Source organism: Zea mays, chromosome 3 (genome assembly GCF_902167145.1).
Source record: "Zea mays cultivar B73 chromosome 3, Zm-B73-REFERENCE-NAM-5.0, whole genome shotgun sequence".
NCBI classification, from domain to species: domain Eukaryota; kingdom Viridiplantae; phylum Streptophyta; class Magnoliopsida; order Poales; family Poaceae; genus Zea; species Zea mays.
Genome location: NC_050098.1, coordinates 204,397,551 through 204,422,717, shown reverse-complemented (window position 1 = coordinate 204,422,717; position 25,167 = coordinate 204,397,551). Strand labels below are relative to the sequence as shown.

At 46.6% G+C, this 25,167-nt stretch overlaps 4 protein-coding genes across 12 annotated transcripts; 1 reads left to right on the top strand and 3 right to left on the bottom strand.

The window, feature by feature from the left end:
- Positions 1–377: 377 nt before the first annotated feature.
- LOC100381442 (calmodulin binding protein) lies at positions 378–4,322 on the top strand. Of its 6 annotated transcripts, none has more exons than XM_035965939.1 (4): positions 378–775; positions 2,022–2,344; positions 2,930–3,106; positions 3,249–4,322. In XM_035965939.1, the coding sequence occupies exons 2-4, from the start codon at positions 2,039–2,041 to the stop codon at positions 3,996–3,998; spliced, it is 1,233 nt and encodes a 410-aa protein (XP_035821832.1). In that variant the 5' UTR covers positions 378–775; positions 2,022–2,038; the 3' UTR covers positions 3,999–4,322. The 6 variants fall into 6 exon arrangements, with proteins under 6 accessions (XP_035821832.1, NP_001167752.1, XP_035821831.1 ...); NM_001174281.1 differs by having other exon boundaries at positions 515–775; positions 2,930–3,118; positions 3,249–4,266; XM_035965938.1 differs by lacking the exon at positions 378–775 and adding an exon at positions 831–1,820.
- A 1,401-nt stretch (positions 4,323–5,723) lies between these two features.
- Positions 5,724–8,015, bottom strand: LOC100381490 (pectinesterase). 4 transcript variants are annotated; one of them, NM_001174325.2, is made up of 5 exons: positions 7,485–7,934; positions 7,129–7,321; positions 6,829–7,059; positions 6,420–6,655; positions 5,724–6,116 (listed from the first exon to the last, which is right to left on the bottom strand). In NM_001174325.2, exons 1-5 carry the CDS (start codon positions 7,874–7,876, stop codon positions 5,969–5,971), a joined length of 1,200 nt encoding a protein of 399 aa, NP_001167796.1. In that variant the 5' UTR covers positions 7,877–7,934; the 3' UTR covers positions 5,724–5,968. The 4 variants fall into 4 exon arrangements, 2 of the variants coding, with proteins under 2 accessions (NP_001167796.1, XP_008673062.1); XR_004856959.1 differs by having other exon boundaries at positions 5,878–6,116; positions 6,270–6,655; positions 7,485–8,015; XR_004856960.1 differs by having other exon boundaries at positions 5,878–6,116; positions 6,270–6,655; positions 6,829–7,035; positions 7,485–8,014.
- Positions 8,016–10,584: 2,569 nt separating this feature from the next.
- LOC100272291 (uncharacterized) lies at positions 10,585–15,270 on the bottom strand. The gene is made up of 15 exons (NM_001146778.1): positions 15,203–15,270; positions 14,973–15,104; positions 14,225–14,312; positions 13,888–13,929; positions 13,394–13,483; positions 13,176–13,298; positions 12,372–12,443; positions 12,144–12,256; positions 12,036–12,057; positions 11,876–11,941; positions 11,686–11,742; positions 11,514–11,560; positions 11,350–11,431; positions 11,122–11,211; positions 10,585–10,944 (listed from the first exon to the last, which is right to left on the bottom strand). The coding sequence occupies exons 1-15, from the start codon at positions 15,259–15,261 to the stop codon at positions 10,810–10,812; spliced, it is 1,218 nt and encodes a 405-aa protein (NP_001140250.1). The 5' UTR covers positions 15,262–15,270; the 3' UTR covers positions 10,585–10,809.
- A 1,385-nt stretch (positions 15,271–16,655) lies between these two features.
- Positions 16,656–23,871, bottom strand: LOC103651221 (uncharacterized). Its single transcript, XM_020550478.1, has 11 exons — positions 23,625–23,871; positions 22,586–22,674; positions 22,402–22,485; positions 21,997–22,109; positions 21,860–21,925; positions 20,323–20,424; positions 19,597–20,167; positions 18,910–19,043; positions 18,525–18,605; positions 17,862–18,025; positions 16,656–17,747 (listed from the first exon to the last, which is right to left on the bottom strand). The coding sequence occupies exons 1-11, from the start codon at positions 23,825–23,827 to the stop codon at positions 17,579–17,581; spliced, it is 1,776 nt and encodes a 591-aa protein (XP_020406067.1). The 5' UTR covers positions 23,828–23,871; the 3' UTR covers positions 16,656–17,578.
- Between the last annotated feature and the right edge of the window lie 1,296 nt (positions 23,872–25,167).

Sequence of the window (25,167 nt, the reverse complement as noted above, 5' to 3'; positions counted from 1 at the left end):
AGAATCTGGGACTATTCATCACCCCAAAAAAGATTTCGAGGATCCTACGGTGACGCTGCTGGCAGCAACTGTAGCTTCGTCGGCTGTACGACTGTACGAGCCCACGGATCCTGGTAGACCATGGTGAAACCGAGCAAGGCGCACCACGAGACGAGATCTACAAGTACAACCCATGTACACCGGCGCCCATGCAGGTGCAGCTCTCCCGTTGCCGTCCCAAAAGCCTGTGTCCCATCAGCAGTACTGTTGGTACCTCTGGATCGTTGACCATTTAGGTATGGTGGTTAGCCAGTCAGTCGGGCCATGAAGTGCCTCGTGGCGCAAGGAAACGTTGGGCCGGCCGGATCACACGTACTGGCCGCGGCAGCACGCATGACTGCAAAAAAATGAAAAGAAAAAGAGTACCGCTCGTCTTCTCACGCGGCGACTTTCTCTGCGCGCGGTCAGGCGACCAGAGATCACGGTATAGTATAGAAGAGGGGGGCCGGGCCGGCGCGGGCAGCAGCAGCCTGCAGCCATGAGCGCGAGGTGTAGCGAGCGCGCGTCCTAGGGAGGGTCGGAGCCGCCCCCCGAGTTGCCAGCAGCAGCCGCAGAGCGGATCCAGGTCGCCCGGCGCCCCGCGTGCGTGCTCTGCTCGCTTCCAAGAGAAGACGCTACCCCAGTCCCAGTGGGCGCCCGCGAAGCCACGACCGGCAGATCTTGGCGTCATCGAATCGGCCGGCCGATCTGATCCCCCCCCTCCTCCCCGGTGACCGGCGCCGGGCGGCCGTTCTAGGTGCGTGACCCTGTTTTTCACTTTTGCCGGGCGCTGCTAGTTACCGGCTCCACGTCCTTGTCCCCTTGCACGCACCGTCGGGGGGTGGCATGTGATGTGTGCCTGCCTGCCTGCCTTGGCAGGGCGGGGCGGGAGTCGACAGTCGAGTCGCAACAACACTGCGCTTCTGAGCTGGTCGTTTGGAACATCCCGCCCCGCGCGTTTTGTTGGCTTGCACTGCACTCGGACGGGCGAGCAGAGCGCGCGCGGGGGAATCTCTCGTGATCGTGATCTGGGTCTTGGGTGTGCCCGGCCCGGGGACGCCACGCGAATGACCTGTGCGGTGCCGAGTCGTGGAGGCCCACGCGTCAGTTCCGGCGCTCGCCTCCTCCTACTAATCCGATCGCCGCTGTGTGGGGATCGCTGCTGTCTCTTTTTTTTTTACGGCTCCACATGCCATGCTAGAGGCTATCCGCACTCATTCTACTCTAAATTTCTACAAGGAATATTCTATTCTAGTCATCAACATTTTAAAATACAGTAGCCAAACTCCCGCATCCACAACTACTCTATATCTCAACTCTATATAAACTATCATATTTTTTATCAATATATATCAAAAATACCCACCGTGGGCCCCACCACACATGTCCTTTGCTTTGGCCCCAGCACCTATCGTGGGCTGCGCTCGTTCAAACTCTGGAAGTAGCGTTTACAGTAACTCAACCAGTTCACCACTGCGGCCGGTTATTCAACTCTATATTTATAGCGTGCCGTTCCCAGTAAGCCACTGCGGGCAGCCTGATCCGCGCGGACGTGGTTTTCCTCTTCGGGGCTGGACCTGCACTGCACGAGGGCCGCGCGTAAACCTCGCCGGGGCGCTGTCATCTGCTGCTGCCTAATTCCAAGCCCTCTCTTTTGCCGCCGCTCCAAAGTTTCTCGCTCCCATCTCGTGAGCTTCTCTTTCTGACGCTGGTGCAAGCCGATCTTGGCTCCAATCCGCTCGTACAATTGGCCTCCGTTTGGCAGCTCTGCCGTTCCCCTACCGAACGAGAGAGAAAAAAAGGTTTGCGTTCCTTCAAAATTCCCATCTGCAGCGGCACTCCAGTTCTTCTTCGATTCATTGCTCTGCTCCTGCTCCTACCTACGTACGTCGATGAATTCCGCCCGTTGAGGCTCCCATCTCGGCACGGTTGCCTTGCCCCCCACCCCGTTCCTTCCTTCCGCTGACCGGTTTCTTTCTTCCTTGCGTTCTTCTCGTGCGCAGAGAATCGCAGGCGCAGCATGAGGCGCGTCGTGAGGTGGCTCAGGCAGCTACTGGCTGGCAGGAAGGACGAGCGCGGAGGAGGACTCGAGGTGAGCCATGTCGGTAGCGGCTGGAGCGACGGGCCGGAGAAGGAGAAGAGGAGGTGGAGCTTCGCGAAGCAGAGGAAGAGCGGAGGCGGAGGCGCGCGGTCGTCGGGTCCGGACGCCGTCGCTCCTGCTGCCGCGGTGGAACGGTCGCAGCTGGTGGGGAGGCCAGGGGAGGACGCGAGGGCTCGAGAACACCGTGCCGCGATCGCCATCCAGAAAACCTTCAGAGGCTACCTGGTACGTAGTGCGATCGAACCGAGCTTCCAGGCTTACTCTTCTCGCTCTCTGGTTTGTTCACTCGTATCGTACGTACGCGAGGAGTATTGTTTGTTTTTTTTTTTTAAAAAATAAACTGCGCAAAAAGGTCATGAAGTATAGAAGTTTCTTTTTTGTGCAATGATGCGAACGCCTCTTTCAGTGGAATTTTTTTGCCATATCCTTCAGGACTTTTGTTTTGTTTGCTACTGTGTGGCTTGCCTATCGTGGGCGAGGCTGCTGTTGTATCATACATATGTGATGTCACTTCTGCTCCTGCTCCCTTTTTCTTTTCCATGTGGTACACAGTCGTTCTGCTATACAAAATCTGCACGTCGATCCGTCGCGCAATTGTTTACTGTGTTCTTCTGCGCCGCCGAAGACTTCACAGTACCACCAAATCCCTGTATGGCGTCAGAGCAGTTGATTTATCGCGTAGTCTGACATGAGCCTCGCTACCTAATCCGGACTCGTTTATAATATAATATACGGACGACAACAGTTTTTTTTTTGAATGAATTGGCGTAGAGGGAGAGTCTGACAATGTGTTCGAATCCTTGGTGTCAGGCTAGGAGAGCGCTCCGAGCTCTCCGGTCGCTCGTCAAGATCCAGGCGCTGGTACGGGGCTACCTGGTGAGGAAGCAGGCGACCATGACGCTGCACAGACTGCAGACGCTCATGCGGCTGCAAGCCGACTCCATCGCCGTCAAGAATGCATCGTACCGGAGATCCATGGAACAAGAAGTAACCCACATGGTTTTTTTTCTCTCTCTCTCTCGAACTTTTGCTGCATGTGATTCACGACGTTCGTGTTGATGAAGTTGCACCTCGGGGCTGGGCGCCGGCCTGGGTTCTGTTGATCTTATATATGTCGTGCTTCGTGCAGGAGAGGGTCTATGCTCGGGACGTCCAGGTGAAGCCGCTCGCGACGGCGCCGGTGCACCGCCGGATGCTGTCTGACAGCTCGGACTCCATCTACGAGCGCAGCCCGCGGATCGTGGAGATGGACACTTGCCACCTCCGCTCCCGGTCCTCACGGATCACCAGCAGGTACAACAAGTACAAGTACAACCCGGATGGCTTACCAGAGTACCACCACCGCCACGCGGCGCCGACGCCGTCGTGCTCGCCCCTTCCCGGCGGCAACGGCAAGCATCAGCCCGCGCGGGTCTCGTTCCGGCAGAGCGCCCGCGACCGCGAGCGCGACCCCCGGGGCTCCAAGACTGCGCAGAGCACGCCCCGGCTCGCCTCCCCCCACGACTCCTCCTCGCCCGCCAAGAGCGTCGAGCACAGCCAGCTGGCCAGCACGCCGCGGCGGCGCCCCGCGACGCAGCGGGACCGGGACCGGGACGCGCTCGTCAGCCCGCGGCACATGGCCGGCACCGCGTCCTCCGCGGCCAGGACGCGGTGCCACAGCGCGCCGAGGCAGCGGAAGGCGACGGACTCCGAGCAGGCGCCGTCGCCGAGGACGGGCGCCTGCTGCCAAGAAGGGGCGTCGAGGAGGTCGTGCTCGCACGCGCACGCCCGCGGGTTCTGCTTCCAGTGCTCGGAATCGACCCGGACGGACGGATTGTCCGGGATCAGCGTCAGCGACGAGGTGGGTGCCAGAGACTACTACCTGGACAGCTTTTGGTGATCAGGCACGGATTTGTACATACTCGTAGTCAGTCATAGACGCTAAAACACCTAGCAAATCACGGAACGAGTGGAAGATAACACGGGATAGCCAGACAGTCTCACAGAAGAGTGTAGATGCTGAAACATACTTGTACACACTTGTTGCTTGGGTGTTGGATGGAAGTGTTCTTATGTGAAGGATGAAGCTAACAGCATTGTCAGACAGTGGTACTGGCTATGTAGTTATGCTGTTATGGTCGTCAGAGCGCAGTTCTTTGTTTGGACCCAGTTGTTCTATAAGCTACCTAAGTGGGCCGGGCCATACTAGTTGGGCTTGATTTCACGTCGGTTTTCATTTAGCCTTTTTATTTCCTATGCCTCCAGCCACAGGAGCACGTCAGGATTCAGCGACTATAGCGCGCGAACACGCACGACCTGGGGCGATTGGGAACATAGGGAGAGAGGGTCGTGTATTCGGGACCGCGAAGTTTTTGGGAGAACTATTGGAGGGCTTAGATACATTTTCTGAATCACCTTTTTTTTTACGAAATATGAGGGAAAGAGGGTCGTGTATTCGCCGTTCGTAGAAGGTTGCTGGTACTTGTTACCGTACCTTGAGATTAATTGCCCGTGATATTTTGGCTATTCCAATAACCACATTAGCTTCTAAAACAACTTTTTAGCATTAGTGGTAGGATTCTCAGTGAACATTGTAGCCGTCTTACACCACAAATTTTAGAATCTTTTATGTGCACCCAAAGTTGATTTACAATATAGAATGAATATAAATCAACTTTTTAGCATTAGTGGTAGAAGGTTGCTGGTACTTGTTACCGTACTTTGAGATTAATTGTTCGTGATATTTTGGCTATTCCAATTACCACGGTAGCTTCTAAAACAACTTTTTAGCATTAGTGGTAGGATTCTAAGTTAACATTGTAGCCCTCTTACACCACAAATTTTAGAATCTTTTATGCGCACCCAAAGTTGATTGACAATATAGATGAAGATAATATGGAGGTCAATTTGAACACATTGAGGAAGGAAATGAAGATGGGACCTTGTATCATCTCAGAGATTATTAGTTTAAATTTAAATTTGTGGTCGCTGTATTGGAACCTGTATGGCTGCTCGTTGAACTGCTACGCTTGTAGTGTATCACCTATTCACCTCATCTATTGTTGCTTGTTAATTTGTCACTTCAAAAACACTATTCGTGTACCTTGTAATGTTTCAATTTGTATTGTACGTTAAATAACAAGTTTAGCGTAGAAAGACGGGGTTTGTGGGCATGTGGGGTTTGTAGCGCCCAAAGTAATGGATGTAAGGGTAAGTACTTGACATTTAAGGCTAGTTTGTTAACCCTATTTTTTAAGGAATTTTTATTTTTCCAAAGAAAAACTAGTTTATTTTCCGTTGCCAAAATAGAAATCGCTTGATAAAATAGAGTTGCTAAACTAGCCCTTAGGGTTGGTTTGGTGGATAGAAAAATAGACGAGATCCATTAGGAGGATTTTCCTCGCTATTAGGTGATTCAGTGCTAGTTTGGAAAGTCAAATCTCTTTCGGATTAAAGGGGATTAGATAGGAAATTAGTTTATTTTCACTATAATCCCCTCTAATCCCGAAGGGGATTTGAGGTTACTAAAGTATGGGGATAGTGATAGGATTCATGGATCACGAGATCTATGGAGAGGAGATTTCTTCCCGTGCGGATGGTTTGGTGAACATGAATCACGAGATCTATGAAGAGAAATCATCTTGCTTTTCAATTTAAATAGCAAAAGAATTCCTCTCGTATCCAACAAACCCGCCCTTATCTGACGAGTACGGGTTTTGGGCAAAAGCTCATTCCATCGAGACGCTGCATCCAGACTCCAGAGTTTTGGGCTCGGTCGAGGAACGGAAAGTATAAAATCTGTATATACTGTCTTGCTCTGTTTCTTTACAGTGTGCGGCGTGGTGGCGTGAGCGGCTGCGAGATTTACAGCTACAGCCTGACCCACTCGGTGCCATCGATGAAGCTGAGCGAGATGAAGGGCTTGGCCTCGTCGTCGGTGAGCTCGTGCGACCACGCCACCCGGCCGGCATAGGTCGCGCCCGGGCCCGTGCACTTGTACTGCCCGTAGAACACCGTCCTGCAGCAGCAACACGAGAGAAGGTCATTTTTTGGTAGCCTTTGGCATTTGACGGGTGAGTGCTGCCCGTGCGCGGTGCGCCTGTGCTGGTGGCGGCGGGCCAGCGGGAATCGAATCTTAAAAGCCCCTCCACGATCACGACGGATGATTCACCGGAAGTGGAATGGAATGGAATGGAGCCGGTGCGGTGAGTGTTCCCTCCCTTTGTGTGCGCTTTTGCACGCCTGGCATGGCGTCCGCTAGCCCCATCAGAAGGCAATGGCGCAAGCAACAGCAGAGGATGGATAGATGGGGACGACGTACAGCTCGCGGTTGGGGTCGCCCCAGTTGAACCACCCGTTGGGGACGATGATGTCGTCCATGTGGGTGTAGGCGAAGACGACGCGGGAGAAGGTGCCCCAGGCGCGGCCCAGGTAGAGCGCGCCGGACCCCGTCACCCGGCAGTTGACGAACGAGAACCCCGTGTCCTCCAGCATGCTCTGCCGGTTCTGCGCCGTCAGCGCCCCGTAGTCCCGCGCGATCGCGTGCACGTGGCAGTCCTGCACCAGCAGCGTCCATCCAAGCCGTCAAGCATCATGATGGTACTATAAACCCCAAGTGTCAAGGCGCACGGAAAAAAAAAGGCTCTAATCAGACTAGGCCGTGACTCCAGTGGTACTTCCCGATCCACCCAGCACTTGTCCGAGTAGAGAACGGAGGCGTGCGTACGTACCTCGTACAGCGACAGCGCGTTGCCGAAGATGAAGTCCACGGACCCTTGGATGTAGCAGTCCTTGTAGTAGTGGCGGCCCGAGTGGTCGTACAGCGTGTCCTGCGCGCCCAGGAACCTGCACCCCACGAACGCCGCGTTGTCCGCCGACACCCGCAGCGCCACCGCCTGCTTCCCCGCCGCCCCAGGCTTCGGCACCGGCGACGTGTTCTGTCCCGCGCGCCAACGCCAGAACTAAGGAGCACATATATATAGTACTAGGGAACACACGACACGGGTGCGTGGTGCCGGCTACGTACGTACCTTGAAAGTGATGTTCCTTGCCAGGAAGTACTGCGCGTTCACGGCGAAGGACGCCGAGTTGAACGTGCCGAGGGGCCGGCCCTTGGGCCCGGTCGGCGAGTCCGCGGTGTCGCCCCACTGCACGACCGTCTTGTCCGCGCCGGCGCCCTCCAGGGTGATGAACGCGCGCATCGCCGAGACGGTCACCTTCTCCCTGCGACGACACGTACGCGCGCCACACAAGGCATATCAGCAGCAGCAGGTGCTTGGTACTTGGTACCGTACGACACGACCATCATCACCGCCGGCCGGGTCGCTCCCTCCCTCCCTCGTAGCTAGCTAAGCTAAGCGCAAGGCCGGGACACCAGCGTGCGTACGTGTAGGTGCCGGCGTTGACCCTGATGACGACGCGGACGAGGTTGATGGCCGGGAGCGAGTCGACGGCGGCCTGGATGGTCGTGAAGTCGCCGAGCGCGGGGTCCTTGTCCACCACGAGCGAGTAGGAGGGGGACGCGCGGGCGACCGCGTGCTGGAACGTGCTGTGCCGGAGCCCGCCCACGTACCGCACCCACTCCACGAACTGCCGCTCGATCGCCTCCGCGCGCGTCGCGTTCGCCGGGAACAGCGACGACGGCTGCTGCTGGCCGCGCCCGCCGCCGGGCCGCAGCGCCCGCGAGTGCCCGGCCACCCCGCACGTCGTCGTCGGCGCGAGGAGCACGACGGCCGCCACGGCAATGCGGGCCAACAATCGTGCTCGTGGCGTGCCCATTCCGGATTTCGCAGCGAGTGCGGAAGCTGGAGGGACGTGGCAGGTGTGGGTGTGGAACTGTGGCGAGGTAGGGGAGGCGGAGAGGATAGATGGTGGGAGGGGGGAATTTAAGGAGCTCGATCACGGTCACGGGCAAGAAGAGAACAGAAAGGGAATGGAGGAGTGGCATAAGTCGAACGAGTCGCCACGGTTCACGAGCTGCCACTGCCAAGTGCGTTTGGTACGCTGGTGTGGCCCCTGGCGCGTGGCGCCGCGCACCGCCCAACGCTGCGAGCGCGCAGGACATACGCCGGCCGCATGTGTTCGTCGCTGTTCATGTTCTCGTGCGGTCGAGCCCATGACGTCTAGCCGAGCTCGCCCTTCCAGGCGATGACGACTTCTGCTCGCAGAGTTAGCGAGATTGGGGCGTGTTGGTGTTTCATTCTTTTTTGTGTGTCACTTCCTCGGTATTTTGTTTGTGTTTCAGTTGGGATTGCATACACCTATTAATTTCCTTACCATTGTATTATTATCGTGACGTTGGTTGAACTCACCCAACATGCTCGGAAAGGGTGACGTTGGTTGAACTTATAATTTATACAAGTAATTTTTAGTGATACGACGGCTATTGAAATCGCTTAGGCCTTGTCCGTTTGTGCCGGATTGGTGGGTCAGAACAATTTCTAACCCGATTGTTTCTCTAATTTATATAAACTTTGATTAGCTAGAACGATTCCGGGTGTAGTCCGACACAAACGAACAAGACCTTAGTAGTTTCTAGGTTGTGACTGCTCTAGATTCTAGAAGGCAACTATTTATTTTTGGTACAATAAAGATCTTAGAAACTACGACGACAAACATGTAATCAGACATTATGTATAAGCGAGCATCCTGGTCGTTAAATTACGATTCACTTGTAGATATAGTTGTGGTTTGTTGTAGTTTTTTTAGAAATCTACGCGAGTCAATAGTGAAATAATTTTAAGTGTTAAATGCAAACTACAGTTGAATCATGATCTAATGGTAATGGGTCCGTTTGCACGTTTATACATAAAGCCTGATTGCCTCTGGCAACACATGGTACACGAGCAACAAAGGTACTACACCACACATGGAAGTTTGGCAGCTGTTGGGAGCCTTATTATTTACAAAGATCCTCGAAACATCAATATAATGATTGTTTTCTAGTATATCTCAAAGTGTTATAAGTATCCTTGTCTGGATTCAGATAGATAAGTCAAAAGGAAAGAAGCATGCTTAGAAACATTAACGTGAAGTAACAATGGACAAAATACCAAATGTGACGAAGCTTGCTTGCCGTTCTCACAAAAGCGATGAAGGGAAAAAAAAGACAACTTCAAGCTCGTTGTGCAGTATAGATCGTATAGATTTAAGGGTGTGCAGTACATACATGGAAGGTCTAGATTTTTTAACATTATATTGTCTTGTTTTTATATCATATAGTAATTGAAAACAAGATCAGCACAAGCCGATTCGACGACTCCACGCACCGTTCGAATTCTTCATTAAAATGGCCCTTTTTCATGGTCTATCATCTACAATAGACTCTGTAGGCCATCAAGTCTATGAAATTGTAGTCGGAGTGTCGGACGATGGATGTATTGTACACATGGAGAATTGCAAAACGCAGCCCCCGCTTCGAGGCAGTATCTACTTCGATGCCATGTCTGACCTGTTCGTGCTGCTGCCGCTACCCTACCCGTGACCGTGAACACGGCCTGAACAGTGAACGCCGAAACGTCGCGGTCTGCGGGGACCCTCAGGCAGGGCCGGGCGCGGCCACGGCCACGGCCAGGCCTGCTCTTTCGGCGGCGCCGCGCTGCTGCTACGGCTGCTTTCGCGAGCGCGGGACTGGCTTTTACAGGCTGTCGTTGTGGGTGTGGCCGAGGCCTAGGACAGAGGCGACGTGTCCGTGACTCCGTGCCCAGACGCCGCGTGTGGTTTTTTTCTACTCGTGCAGTCGTGCGTCTCGCCAGGCTCGGTGCTCGGCTCATGCGGCAGCTGCTGCGTGCCGGCCGCACTGCCGTCTCAGTTCGTAGTCGTGTCGAGCAGGTATGCTCTCGCGCGCGACGCGGCACATTGATGGCTGGCACTGCTCCGATTTGCAGTCCACTTGGGTTCTTCCGTTCTTCGTCACCAACAACTGTACCTGAGTGTTCGGTTGCTCAGGATAATGGGAGGTCCGTTTTATCGGCCACCAACGACATTTATTTACGTTCCCGTACTTCGTGTGCGTTCGTTAGTGATTGTTCAGTTGCGATCACTCCCATTCCAGTACGAGTCCTAGAGAAGCTAGCGATCAGTCTCGCATTTGCATGCTTTCTTGCGTCGTCGATCCAGATCAGCCGACGGAGATGATCATTAGCGCAATCAAAACCGCCGGCCGGGCCCGCGTCATGCACCGACCTCGTGTCAGTTTGCGGCGCTGCGGTCATGCATTTAAGCGCGAGACTGGCGATGAAGTATGCAAGCCATTCAGTGAAACGCTAGTCGGTTGCCTTTTAAAAATCGCGTTGCGTGACAGGGAAGGGAAAGCGCTGGAACAGATGGCTCCAATATCAATGATCTCATGGAGCTAAAGCTGTTTTTTTTGGTAGGTCCAAACAACTTGTTAGGTTCTTTTGGTAGATTCAATACATGTAGGTCAGTTTCTTGTTTACTTCACTCTAATATGTAAAGAAACTCAAAATAAAAATTGCTCAAACATAGAAACTAGAACATTTCCCCAGCAGAATCTGAAGGAACAGCAGACAGAAAATTATCACATGAATCAAATGATATGGAAATCATGAGACGACTCAAAGGGGGTTGAAGTCGTAAAATGAAGGCCCTGCGTGTGAAAAACAGTAGCGCCCTAATGTGAAGCATGCTCGAAGCTCAAAGCCAAAAAAAAAAAAGATAAGAGCTCCCGAACAAATGTTTTGACCCATACATTATCTACGCAAGAAACCCATGGCTTGGTAAACATTGTTCAGGGTGATGTCCGCTATCTCAGCAGCTTTTACTGCTCCTTCTAAAAGGACATTATCCAAGTAGGCTGGATCAGACATTATCTCCTCATAACGAACCTACAAAGGTGTGGAAAAAAAATAGTTAAAGAAAAGGATTCGTATGGAGATTAGCTATGCAAATAAAAAGAACTTGATCGCTAAAAATTTGTCAAATACAATGGTTCAGTCCAATTGGATGGGGGTAAGCATAAGGGTTACAAATTATCAAACTGTACAGATCAAGGGTCATTGAACCTGAATAGGCTGCAAATGATCAATTAGAGCTTCCGTGAGTGTAGTCTTGAATGTACCCCAGTTCATGTGTTGGCACTCACTAACAACTTCCTGAAAAATAATATTAGTAAAAATATCAATCTAATCTATACTGGATATAGCATATAGGTGAAAAAGTCTTAATATGGGCAACTCTGGTTCATGTTTAGCCAGGGTATAGGTGTACAACAGCATGCAAAAATTAGATACCTCCTTAGTCTTCTCAGTGATAATCTGGTATATAGAGAGAAGATTTCTGCATTCCGGCCTCTCTGGGTTGTCAAACTCCATACTGAAATATGAGTTCAATGGAATGAGTTTCCATAATAATGAAAAGAGAGGTAGAGAGAGCGCAGAAGCGAGAAGAGAGAAACCCTGGGAATGAGTCAGTTTTGCAGCGCTTGATCTTATTTGCAATCACCTACCAAAATGCAGAAAGCGATATAAGAATAAATCCAATCACAGAAATATACGAACATGTTGTTGAAGTTATAAAAATACAGAGGCATGAGGATTCAATTCATATCATTATCCTTAGATCCTTACATCTTTTGGGTCAAGAAGGTTAATACGAGACTGGTCTGAAGGAGCAGACTTGGACATCTATCACCAAAACAGAAGTCATCACATTACATGTATAGAGGACAGTAATCAGGTAACCAGAAAAAATATGAATCGGCTCAGAACATAACTCAATAATTAAATGCATATCTAAACTGGCAGTTCTGTCAATCACCTTGGAGAGACCATCAGTTAGGGACATAACACGAGCCCCTGCTGGAGGAATAAGGGCTTCAGGAACCTAAACAATCAAACCAGAAGGTACTCTAATCTAAGTATAGTATAGATAACTTAGAAGGATGTGAAATTGTGTATGTGCATGACATTTTGCATACCTTAAATAGCAAACCCCCTCTCCTGCCAATCAAAAAGTATAAATGAATTGTCAGTAAAAGACAGACTACTGCTGGAGCTGCAAAACGTGGAACAAAAATTTATCTCACCCTCCCAATTTCTTCCACTTTCTTCCACCATAAAGATTATTTACACGCTCAGCTATTTCACGAGTTAATTCTAAATGTTGTGTTTGATCTTCACCAACAGGTACCAGATCGGACTGTGATCATTCAAGTAAGCCATTGTTCATATTGAGATGAGAAAAACAAGGGAATAAATACAGCTGAATTGAAATGTTGCATTTATTCTAGCTAAATGAGCTGTTAATAATTCACCTGGTACAAAAGAATGTCAGAAGCCATTAGAACAGGATAAGTCAAAAGTGCAACCCCAACATTTTCATCACCCTATTAAAAAAATCATCAACAGTACTATTATAGTCAACCTTCAGCAATCTGAAATATGTAACACCATAAGGCATTGAAGGATTCTGCAACAATGGACTCTGATTCCATCTTATCTTTACATATGAAATTAATGCTTCAGTAAAATAGTAGGGCTAGAACTAACAGCTTTAAAGTTTAAAGCAGCACTGAAGCTGTATAAAGTGGCAAGGCATCACAGTTGTGATCTGATGATAAAATTAGAATTAGCAAAGATTCATGGACATCACATGGTGTGAACTAAGCGCTCATGTGGATCAAACAGAGATCCACAATGAAGAGTAATTAGACCAAAAGTATTAAAACAAAAGGAATATATCGCAAGATCATTTATCTGCACCTTTGACTCAACAAACCATCAAATGTGGAACCCAAAAAAAACCTAGCATAAAATTGATGTATCCTCAAACATGACAATGGTAGTGGCCCATAAGCACAGAAAAAGGAATGTTTTTATGAAATACTTTATCCCAATTCTTAGTATGATGTAGACATGTGCATGTTATGGAGAGCATTTTGAACCGCAAGAATAGTTGTATATCATTAATTATTTCAGCAGGTGAAACTATTTGAATACAAAAAAAAAAGATGTTGACAATGAAAGAGCATATCTATATTCCTTGTCCCTTCTCATAACATGTTTAATTCCTCAAACAAAATTTGATGGTGAAAGCTGCCGTACAGCAAGTGACGCACCGCCTTGCGAGACTTCTCTTTGAACTGGATCATTCTATTCAGCCAGCCAATAGGAGTAGAAGAACTCAATAGCCACATCAACTCAACATGAGCACGGACATGAGACTGTACAAAGATAGAAGCCTGAAAGAACAAAGAGTCATCATAATACATAAGAACAGAAGCATACACGTACAGAATAATCAAAACACACTGCAGTGCAAGTATGCAAGGCAGACCTTGGAGCTGTCGACGCCACATGCAAGATATATTGCAGCAGTGCTTCTTGTTGCTTTAGAAAGCAGTGGCGCCTCATATGGTAAAGTAATCTACAGATATTTTGAACAAAATGCTAAACATAACCTAAAAATTAAAAAGAATGAACCATAGACTGCAATATCATTACAAAAATCAATTATGAAATAAACAGAACAAGAACATAAGCAGCTTCTTATTCTTCAAATACTCCCGCCAGGTGACAACATAGTTTGAATATACAACATGGACAACACTTAGCTAACATCATAAGATTGAAAGAATCTCATGTATTACACAAATACCATGCAGCATATGTGAAAGAGATATTTAAGAAAGTAAGTTAATAGGAAGGCTGTAATTTTTCTAAGGACACCAGAACAGGGTACAAGCTTTCATCTCAATTTATCAAGCTGTAAAACTAATACAATTATTATGCTCCTGTTGTAAGATGGATATATCCTAAGAAAGAACTTACTGCATGAAGATCCACGATGAAAAAGAATGTCTCATATGAATCCTGCACAGAAGTGACATAAATGAAGATATAACGAGCAAGGGATGGATCAACACTGGATAAGTTCCCTACTTTGTAGTTACCTCTTGAATATAGTTCAATTTCAATATGGAAGAAAAAATATCATAACTGAAAAGGCCTTGCTACTGAACAAACTGTTTCTTGACTAATACTCTGAATCTCTGATTGTTTTCAATTTTCATTCCTTTCAAGTTCTTTTTAGTTCTCTACCACTTAAGCAAAGCCTATACACTGCAATTCAAAGGAACTTGTACTTTCAAAGCAACACATGTAATACCTGAAGTGCAACCCAATTCTTAATTGCCCCTAGATAATTTCCAAGGTGAACCGATCCTGTTGGCTGTACACCAGAAACTACTCTTTTCCTGCAACAGTGAACACAGTGTTCGGTTTAGAGAAAAGAGAGTAAAAAGATTTATCAGAACCAAATCATAACCTTAACATGAATTCATTATATAACTAATTAACTATGAGCCATCACGGAAATAGACAACATCATTATGGATAACTAAAAGTTCATAAAGAAATCCTCCCCATCCAAACAGGCCATATGGAAACTTTCTGTGACACATAAGCAAATTTTAGTAACTATGAGCCATCATGGAAATAGACACCATCATTATGGATAAATAAAAGTTCCTAGAGAAATCCTCCTCATACAAACAGTTTCCTCTAACCAACCACGACTGCAAGCAGCAAGTAGAATGCATTCTACAGCAATTCAATTCTAGCATTGATCGCTATTAAAAAAAATCTAGCATTGATCAATTGCAGAATTCCAAAACATCACAAACCCTATATATCCAATGAAGGTATACCCGAAAGCATCAACATCTGGACAAACTCAGAGCCTTACGCCATTGCATTAAAATGTCCTCTATAGTGAATTAGCCACACTAAAATGCAGGTCCACGAGCGATTTTCCCAAAGGTGACGTGCTAAAAGCCAAACTGCCACACAAACCCGAAAATACGCAAGAAAGCATTACGTCGAACACCACACTGACAGGGAGGCGCTGAACTTACTTCCTTGCCTGAGGAGCAGGCGCCTCCTCGGTGGGGCCGGGAACGGCTTCAACCGCGCTGCAATTGAGACGACGGAGTGGGTGGATGCCAGAAGCGAGCACTCCTCCTCGGGCACCAACGCCACTCCTTAAGCTACGTCGCCAAACGGCGGGGGAAAAACAGAAGATGCAGCGTCAACGGCGAGTAAAAAGATATATAAGCGGCTAAGGTTTGAGCAGAGCGTGCCGTACCAGGTGTACGCGAAGTGCGGCGGACGGTGGAGGACGTGGGAGAGGAGCGCGCGGCTCATGGCGTCGTCCCCGTGCTACGCTACCCTTCGGATTTGGCTGCACGGCTTTGGTTGGAGAAGCCGCGAGCGGACGGCGCGTGTTTGGACCGACGTGTGTGTGTTCGGCGATGGCGAGCCCAGGCAGGGTGGGCCGCGTAAAACAGGTCGGGTGGAATGGAACCGGACGGTGCAGATCCAGCCCAACCCAACAGGCATTCTAGAGCCAGCCTACCGCGGGGTAAGACCGTAAGAGACGCCCGTGTGTGGGATGAAAACAAGACCGATACATAGTCATTTTATATCTTATCCTAATGTATTTCTCTTTAATACGAGATCGGATACATGTAGTTAAGATTCGTGACAGATACATAACAGAACCGGGTAATAATTCGGACGGGTAAGAAACGGATAACATATACTACTCGGGTAGGTAACGGATAATTGTCGGTTAGTTCGTCCGATGATATTAATTGTCCAATCATCCATAAGTTAAGCAATACATAATCATGTATATGATAGATCAAATGTAAGAAAGGAAACCGATAAAATTGACATCATGCACTTCAAAGTTACTTATCACAAGGACATTGTAGAATCAACACCGCAATATTTTAAAATCATAAAATATTCTAGTTTCACTCAAAAATTGCAAATAAGTTACAAAAACTAATAAACATTTTATACGAAGATAACTCAAGTCCTCATATGAAAATGATAAAATAAAGTACTAATTATATTGAAACTTGGATACTTACACTGATTTCATAGGTAACTCATACAAATAAGTGAAAGTGAAATGGAAGAAACACATGCATCTTATAGATCTTATGATCCAAACATTTTTATGGTTACATATGGACATATGTTGTGTCTTCGTAAAATTTCACGATTTTTTGAGGCTATTTATGTATTATTAATTTCTTGTCATATAAAATCATTAAAATACAATTGAATCCTTAAAATATTGTAGTATCGACCGAAAATACAAATAAGTCATCAATACTAATAAATAGTCTATAAAAATATAACATTAAGTTCCCACGTGGAGATAACCTTAACCCCCCACATAAAATGATAAAGTCTATTAATTTGATATAATTTTAGACATTATTTCAATTATTTTGGTCTCAAGATATGTTTAAAAAAATTGATGTATTACAAAGTTATAGATCTCTTCAAGTTTTGCAATTTTCATATAAACTTTATTTTCATTCGGTTTCATATGTAAAAGTTATGATTTTATAACTATATTACGCAAAAAAAAACAGGTACCCGAATTCTGGTTACCTGTATCCGACCCGAATATCCGGGTATTTTCCGGGTAGTTCTTGCTCTGTATCCGACCCGAATCCGAAGCTACAGTATCCGGGTATTTACACGTATCCGTCCCGAATATAAAACTACCCGAATCCGTATCCAAAAAAACGGGTATTTGCACTACTCATATCCGGTACCCCAACGGGTATAACCAATCCGTTCTAGACGCCAATGGAATAAAATGAAGGGACTAAAAATTAGTCTCTATAAACTAAACACGTCTAAATCTAACACCTGCCTTAGCAGTTCGTGATTTCAGTGAAGCTTGTGCATCTTGTACCAAAGAACAGGACGTTGCAGAATGTTCGGCAGTTCAAGGTCCCTTTGTAGGCTTGTAGCGCTGCGCTGCACTACGCTAATCGACTTCTCCAAGAGAAAATTTGGATTCACAGAGTCAATTGCTAGCCAGGTTATTATTTCAGTTGGGAGTGCTTTTATCTTGTTGATTGAACGATGCATTTGTTTTCCAGGAGATAAATAATGAGTCAAGCTCCTGATTGACAATGTCTGCTTCCAGTTGTGTATATACCAACAGTGGGGGAAACTTGCCAGAAGTACGAGCATTGCAGTCTGAAGGTCCATCTGTCTGTCTTGCACCCTGGTAAGGGCCTTGCTGAACTGGTAGCTTTGGAGATATCCAGACAGATAGTAGCTTTTAGGGCTAATTTGGAAGTCACAAAAACAGAGGAGATTAAAGGGGCTAAAATAAAGTTGATTTTAGCCCCTCCAATCCTCTCCGGTTTTTGGACTCTCAAACTAGCCCTTAGATAAATCTGTCGTGCTGAATACACCCGGAGCATATTGAGAAAGGCCTGATTGTACCCCACAAAGGAAGGTTTCAGGTAACGTAGGTGCCCATGTGGCGGGTTAAGCTTATGATCTCAGTATCTTTGTTTTCAGTTTCATTTTACTAGAAACCTTAGCCACTTGGGGACACCATGCAGCCAAATTGAATCTCGCAGAGAATAATGGAAGGCAGATGTTAATGGATTGTTGGAATTTCAACAAATGGTCACGCAGCTTATACATGGATGGTCTGATCAGTTCTATCTCTTGACTGTGTATCGTCTGAAATTTGGGAACTGCGTATCGCCCAGAAGGATCTCGGATGCAGGTTCTTGTCATCGACTCTGAACAGCCAGCCTATATTGGACTGGCAGGCATTGCACAACGCGATCGTCCATGTGTATCTGCGACCAGAAAAAAGAACTTAGCCAGTGCATCTGGCAACCATGGTAATTGTGTGATTTCCAGATTCAATGAGTGGGAAAAGGGGGTAAAAAGAACTGGTAAAACATTTATACTCTGGAAACCAGCTGTGAGTTTTGGAAGGGTCGCCACGCAGTGCAAGGCCAGTGGCATTGTATACTGTAATAATCTCTTTCACAAAACCGTGAGGCCTGCTGTGCAAAGACATAGGGCTGTCACTGGACGTCACCACCATGTCACTTCGTCTTGCAATACGGATCTACGGCAAGAAATGAGCCTGTCACCTCTTGTATTAATCAAAACTATGCAGAAATTATTTGATCAGTTTTATAGCTGATATCCCCAGGACTACCCCAGATCCATGAATCAGATGGGATAAGAACCAAGCAAGAGTTTCTCTGCTGATTCTCAAAAATCAATTCGCCAAAAGTTGACCAGTGAGCTTTCACCATCTCTATGTAAATAATGAGCCAGCTTCATTTTTCTTCTTCTTTTTATTAGGTATTCGAGACACTGCACTTATGCAAAACAAAATGTTGAAATCCTGAAGAAACCCTAAATCACAACAAAATTTGAAACCCCAGGTCCAGTTTCATTTTCATGTCACCACTATGCATGATGCATTACCACTGGCTCTAACTGCAGACTGGATAAAGATAAGGCCACAAGTCTTAGCCATGTGAGACAATTGAAGAAATGAAGTATGATCAGAAACTTTGAAAAAGTAACTGTTTTTTTTAAAAGAAAGTAAACATTACCAGGCAATTTCTACATCGTATGATATTGAAGGCTTTGAGCAGCTGAATCTCCCGCTGTAGTCGATATGAGACTCCATCAATCTGCGAAAGGGCCTCTAGCTGAGTTGGTTAGGTGGTCTGAGTAGCACTCCTCAGGTCCTGGGTTCGACTCCCCGTGGGAGCGAATTTCAGGCTGTGGTTAAAAAAATCCCCTCGTCTGTCCCACGCCAAAGCACAGGTCTAAGGCTCAGCCCCGGTCGTGGTCGTTCTCACATGGGCTTTGATGCCGCTGTGTATGGGTGGGGTAGGGGTTCGGGGGTTTTCTTGACCTGTGTGAGAAGGTCTTCTTCTTAATACAATGCCCGGGGGCTGTCTTACCCCCCGCAGGTCAAGTTTTTTTTTAGACTCCATCAATCTCAAGCAATTCTTGCCTCAGAGATTCTGAGATAGGAAGTTTGCTTCCAATGCAATATGACAAATAATTTGGTTTTCTCACATGATCATCCATGCTTGGGTTTAAAATTACTTGTCTCCACAAATCTGCCATGAAGAAAATTCAAGATCATACATACAACAACACTTAAATCACAACTGCACATATTTATACTTTGACATAACAGGACTTATCAAAAAACTCGGCCGGGGAGGGAAAGACCGCCCTCCCGGTATTATATTAAGAAGAGACCGAAACATGGTCCCAGCCGAGAAAATCCTTTAACCCTAACCCCCATCACTAGCGGGCCGTCACCGCCCACTCTGCAACGGCCCAGCCGGAGGGTAGCGCACAAGGCGTAATCCGGGAGCGGGCGAGGCACAGTGAGGGAACTTTTTTAACCAAGCCAGAAATTCGCCACCGAGAGGGATCGAACCCAGGACCTAGAGGTGCTACTCGGAAGGCTTAACCATTACGCTAGATGCCCTTTCGTATAACAGGACTTATCTCTCTATAATATAAAGATATAGAGTTTTCCTACGTTTCCGAGAGAAAAAAATACAGGAAGTTAACAATCAATGAAAGGAGAGTAACATAAATTCCGTTTGCTACAATCAAGAGAAATTACAAAGAGTGGACAGTGGAGAAATAACATGGTACCTGCAGCTCTCCTGGAAAGTGAATACGAATCATACATCTCATAAGCCCAGTGAGGCCAAAATGACAATGGAGCCTGTGAAGCATTTTTCGTTGTGAAGTAGTGTTTCTGCTGTTTGGTATCTTTCTTTCTTGTTCTCTGAAATGATTTGGAGGATATGAAACAAAGATTATCCTCATCTCCTGTGTTTGTATTCTTATCTGGCTGACCATACCCATCAATTTCTTTAACAGAGTCATGGCTCTGACAAGACTGTTCATGTACAGAATTTTGGCCTTCATTTGAGGATTCATCCGCAATACCACACCTTACCAAACCACTGGAGCGGGAACCTAAAAGGTATATTCTTTTATCTGTTATTGAGTGATCGCTTGAAGTGCTAGTGGGTGATAGTGAATCCCTGTCCATATCAGAATCCACATGATCAAGTTGTGTAGAACAATACACATGCAAACTGGGCATTATCGATGAAGCACATTGCCTGAAACTGTTAGGTGCAGCTAATTGTGCAAAAGCATCTCTTGGAGTTCTTTGAGGTGTATCTTCTTCAATAATTTGGACTTCACCCCATGGCTGTCAACAAGAAAAATGCCATGAGAAAATGATCTCTGCCTTCTAGTTCAGAGAGCTACATACTTTTTACTTAAGACCTGTTTGGATCACAGTTACATTACTTTAGCTGATTAGCATAATCACAGTGGATCCAAAAGGCCTTAATAAAGACTTACTACTCCGTCGACATCCAACCAATGGCGCAAAAGACGAAACCGCTGCTGACCATGGGAGAAAATACATGATGAACCATCATACAGCTGTTGAATTTTCAGTATCTATGAAAGCAACATAACACACAAGTTAATCTGACTCTTGACAGTATGACTATTGAGAAACGCTACAAGTGAATATAGATAGTTTGAGATAAATAAAGGACAGACTCAGTGCTGGCGGTTCCCACATAAGTGGGGTCTAAGGAAGTGATAACCAAGGCAACCCTTACCCCTTCATTTTTGCAAAGAGGTTGTCGAACCCAGGACCTTCGGCTCAGTGGAAAGGCTTCTCACCACTGTGCCAAGCCTGTCCTTCAGATAGTTTAAGCTAACTAAATAAATAACTCGCACCAGTATATAGCTCACAGCTTATACTAGTCTAATACTCTAATTGATTTTAAAATTGTAAAATGTGTAAAAGGATAAAAAAAAAGTTAGACTCAGACATGTTATTAGCATGAAAATGCCACCTGTAGTGCACTTAAATTCCAACTTCCAAGATGTTTCATCAACTCATCGATGCAAAAACTACAACAAAGCATATTAGTCCCAACTCCCAAGCAAGTCGGGATAGACTCATCAACTGATTTTAGGTTGCAGGGTCTATTTTTCGAGAATAAGGAGACTATAATCAACCATAGCTTCTCAGAAGAAGAAATAAAAACACAATAGTCAATTTTGAGCTGTGGATAAGGACGTTTCCAGTAAGTAAATGCTTAGGTCCTGTGTGAATTCATTATTTCTTTTAATTGCTTGATATATGTCTTTTAGATGGCCTTAGATTTGTTTGCAGATTGCAAGTCTAGTTCAGCGGTGAAGCTGGAACCAAAATGACAGTGGTGCACCAGGAGGATATGGTAAAAAAAGCCAAATGTGGCCAGTAGGGGAAAGACCGCCCCCACGGTGTTATATTAAGAAGAAGCTCAATCGAATCCCCGACCGAGAAAGGTCACGAAAGCTGGTTCCCCATGCAACATGAGGGTCCACCCCCTATAGGCAGATCTTTACTCGTGCTTTGAGCTCTCCCAGCCCCTACACAAGGATCCGCCCCCATAGGCCAGTCCATCTCGTGTGCACATGACCAGGGGAACCAGCGAGTGACCTTTTTAATCTCAGCCTGAAATTCGCTTTCACTAGGATTCAAACTCAGGACCTAAGGAGTGCTACTCAGACCACCTAACCAACTCGGCTAGAGGCCCTTTCGCCAAAAAAGCCAAATGTGGCCTAAATTTTATTTTACTGTAGTGCACATGCACCCTAGCCCTATGTTCGGTCACCCCTTGTCTAGGCTTTTGTGTTACTAACTTACTACAGAACACTTCAAGGATATTTGTTCCTTTTGGTTCCTAGATAGTAAGATCATGTACACTAGTATAGAAATAATCTATCACTGTAACATATAAGCAGATACTCAATCAGTAGTAGAAACAATTCAACAAGGAGGAAGACCAAAGGTGCACATGACATAACTAGTAATTAAATAGCTTAGAAACCACACCTCTGCCATTGTCCCGACAGAAGCAATAGTATAATGTCCATCATTTGTGTGTCGATAAACATAAACCTGACATTGGGTCATAGCCAATTAAAACGACAATGTAACAATGCATCACAACAATGAGAAATGGCACTCACCACACCTATCATGCATGGAGCATCAACATGATTAATAGCCTTGTCAATAGCTTCCACTAATCTAGGCTGGAATACTCGAAGATGTAGGGAAGCTTCAGGAAACAAAACAACTCCTGCAGAAGTTCCATAACAGAACATTTAATATAATTCCACTATGTTGAAAATATACGCCATCGACATAAAATAGTCCTCACTACGGTGAAAAAGGCCAACACAGATGGCATTTCTAGATATACTTTGTAAGATGAGATTATACCACTAGTTATACAGTCAATATTAGGACCATTCAGATTTCGGAAAGGACAACAGGATGGTTCAGTTAAAAATGTATTGTCCTTATATTCAAATTAATTAGAGGTAAGTTTTGTCATACACTGCATGGTCTACAGGAAGCAGGAATGCTACCTTGGAGATAAAACATTGGCAGATTGAGGACTCTGTCTCCATGCAGGAAAGCAAATTTGCCTCGGGCACCATCAACCTTTGCCCCTGACAAAGTAACCATTGTTCATGCATTGAATCTAGTAGGAATGTAAAATCCGAATCTAGGAACATAATATACACAAATAAGATTAGCATGAAAATTTACCAAGATAGGTGTGATCCTGCAAGGAAACAGTAGATGTATCGATTGAAAGCTCCTCATAAGTGTTAATCCCTCCATCTCCATGAGTATTTCTGTCATTAAAGAATATGAAGAAGAAAAAACAACATAGCAAGAGGGTTATGGATGGCTGAGAGCGCTACGGTACTGTCAGCAAACACGCGTGAACAGTATCCGCGGCTGACCTCGCAGCGCCCATAACAAAGAGTCAACACAAACATTGAGTAGCAGCAAGCTAACACAAATTACTTCTATCTATACCATTTAATGAATACAGGTACAGGTAGTGGGGACATGTTCAGCAGCTATGTTCACTCCTCCCATTGAACCAAAGGGACTAATATGTTATCTAGCATATTAATCATTAATAGCAAAAAAATGAATATAACGAAACGTGTGGGCACCATGTATACTACCTCCCCTCATCCGCCAACCATTTTTTTAGAATTTTATGGCCATGCCTCCATCTTTCAATATCTAAAGACAAGACTCCAGTACTCCACCAACCATAAGTTTGAGAACATCAGCAAAATTGTGATTGCGAACTAAATGTTGGGGACATCTCCAATACAATCGTGCACTCAAGCAATCTCCACCCCTGATTATCTATTCTATGGTGTCTTCAAATACTATAAGCGGAGGATATTTGCACTTAGATACAAAGCAGGAGTTATTTGTAAACTATTGTCACCGCATGATTTATGATCAATGATACAGATTGCACGATTGCACAAAACATATGATTGCACAGTATATGTCCCCCTAAATGTTGGCCATGAGTGAGAAGTAAACACTAGTCTTCTCCCCTGTAAACTCTGTGCTTAAAACGAATTTTAGTTTAAGCTCTAGATTTTGCTGTTTGCTATGTGCTTAAGTTTGCAAAAATTCCCCAATCCTAATCTCCACCGCCTCCGAATTCAATGTGTAGTGTATTTTCACAATGACTTACATCGTCAGTCAAAACCACCCTATCCCCTGAAACTCCACTCTCGTGAGGAAAAAGGGGCAATGGGCGCGGTCGGACCTAAGGAAGGTGTCGACGTCGGAGGAGGAGGATGAGCCGTCGTCGTCGACCTCCTCTACCTGGAGCTCCTCCATATCCAGCTCTAGGATCTGCTCCATCTGCCTTCGCTCTCTCTCCAAGACCCGGTCTCGCTCCGCCATTTCTCCGCGGCCGCAGGACGCACCGCTCGCAGCGCCAGCTGTGGAGGTGGCGGCGGAGTTCATAAACTTTCTCCAGCCTGTTTGGGACAGCTCTAAACGGCGCAAAACCAGATCTTTACCACTAGAATTGAGAAATTTGTAATTTTGTCACACTCAATTTTGGCTTTCTGTTATTATTGTCATCTCGTCTCTATGACTGATGTGACCATATGTCCCTATTATTTGTGGGCTCAATGTCATATTAGCAAAGTCCACAAATCATAATAGCAAAATTGCCAATGTCTCTACTAGAATTAACTTAGGGTGCGTTTGGTTGCAATGACAGGACGGGATGAGACAGGACGATCCCTCAAATAAGATTGTTTGGTTCAGGGTCAAGGGTTGGGATAAGACTATCTATTGTGTCCGTTCCTGTTCCGGTCGCGCCACAGGAAGGAGAGGAGCACTAGTAGGCAGGTGTGTCCGTGCCAGAGGTGCGTGGTATGAGTGGGGTGTGTCTGGGCACCGTCTGTGGGCCCCGTGACCATTTTAATATGTAAATAAGGATCACAGAACTGGGAAACACATCAAAAAAGAAATATACAAAACCACTTCCTACCGGGAGGAAACCTTACCCGGCGATATCTTCTTCCCCACACATTCTTCCTTCCTCACGTCGTTCGCAGTTCGCGGCGGCCACGGGGTCACGACAGTTGGTATCAAAGACCTTCGTTCCTCGGCTTGGCGCGCCCGGTGCTTCGCTACTCCGTCGATCGGCACCGACACAGGCCCTGGTTTGTGAGATCTCACCGTTTGCCGCGCTGAACCGGCGACGGTGATCGATTTCCTGTAAATCCTCCGCCATCTTGGTTCGATTTGCGGGTGAGCACTACGGCGCCACCCAAGCCATCCGTTCAGACGCGATTCGTCCTCGACGAAATGGCGGTTGTCGAGCAGAAGGATGAAAAGCGTTGGGCGCACATTTCAGAGAGCATCGATCTCCTCTTCACTCGACTCGGTGATGTGACGAGGGTACAAGAGCAGATCCAGGTGAACCAGGAGATGGGAGCCAAAGCCATGGATCAAGTTCTGAAGGACCAGTCCCTCCTCGCGCAGCAGATCACGGCTACAGGAAAAGCCGTCGCACACCTCTCACTGGAGCGCGAGTTGGAGGCGGATCTGGAGACCTACTCGCGCGATTCCCGCGACGCTCGTCCTCCGTTTCACCGGCGACAACCTCGTCCGTTTCCCCAACCTCAGGGTGAGCCAACCGTTCAAACTCATATTCCAGTTTTTCAACGAGAGTTTCCTGAAGGATCTAATCAATACCGAGGGGCCATGCCAAAGTTGTTTTTTCCTGATTTTTGTGGTCGAGATCCAAAGGTTTGGCGTCATAAGTGTGAGGACTTCTTCCTGTTTTATAA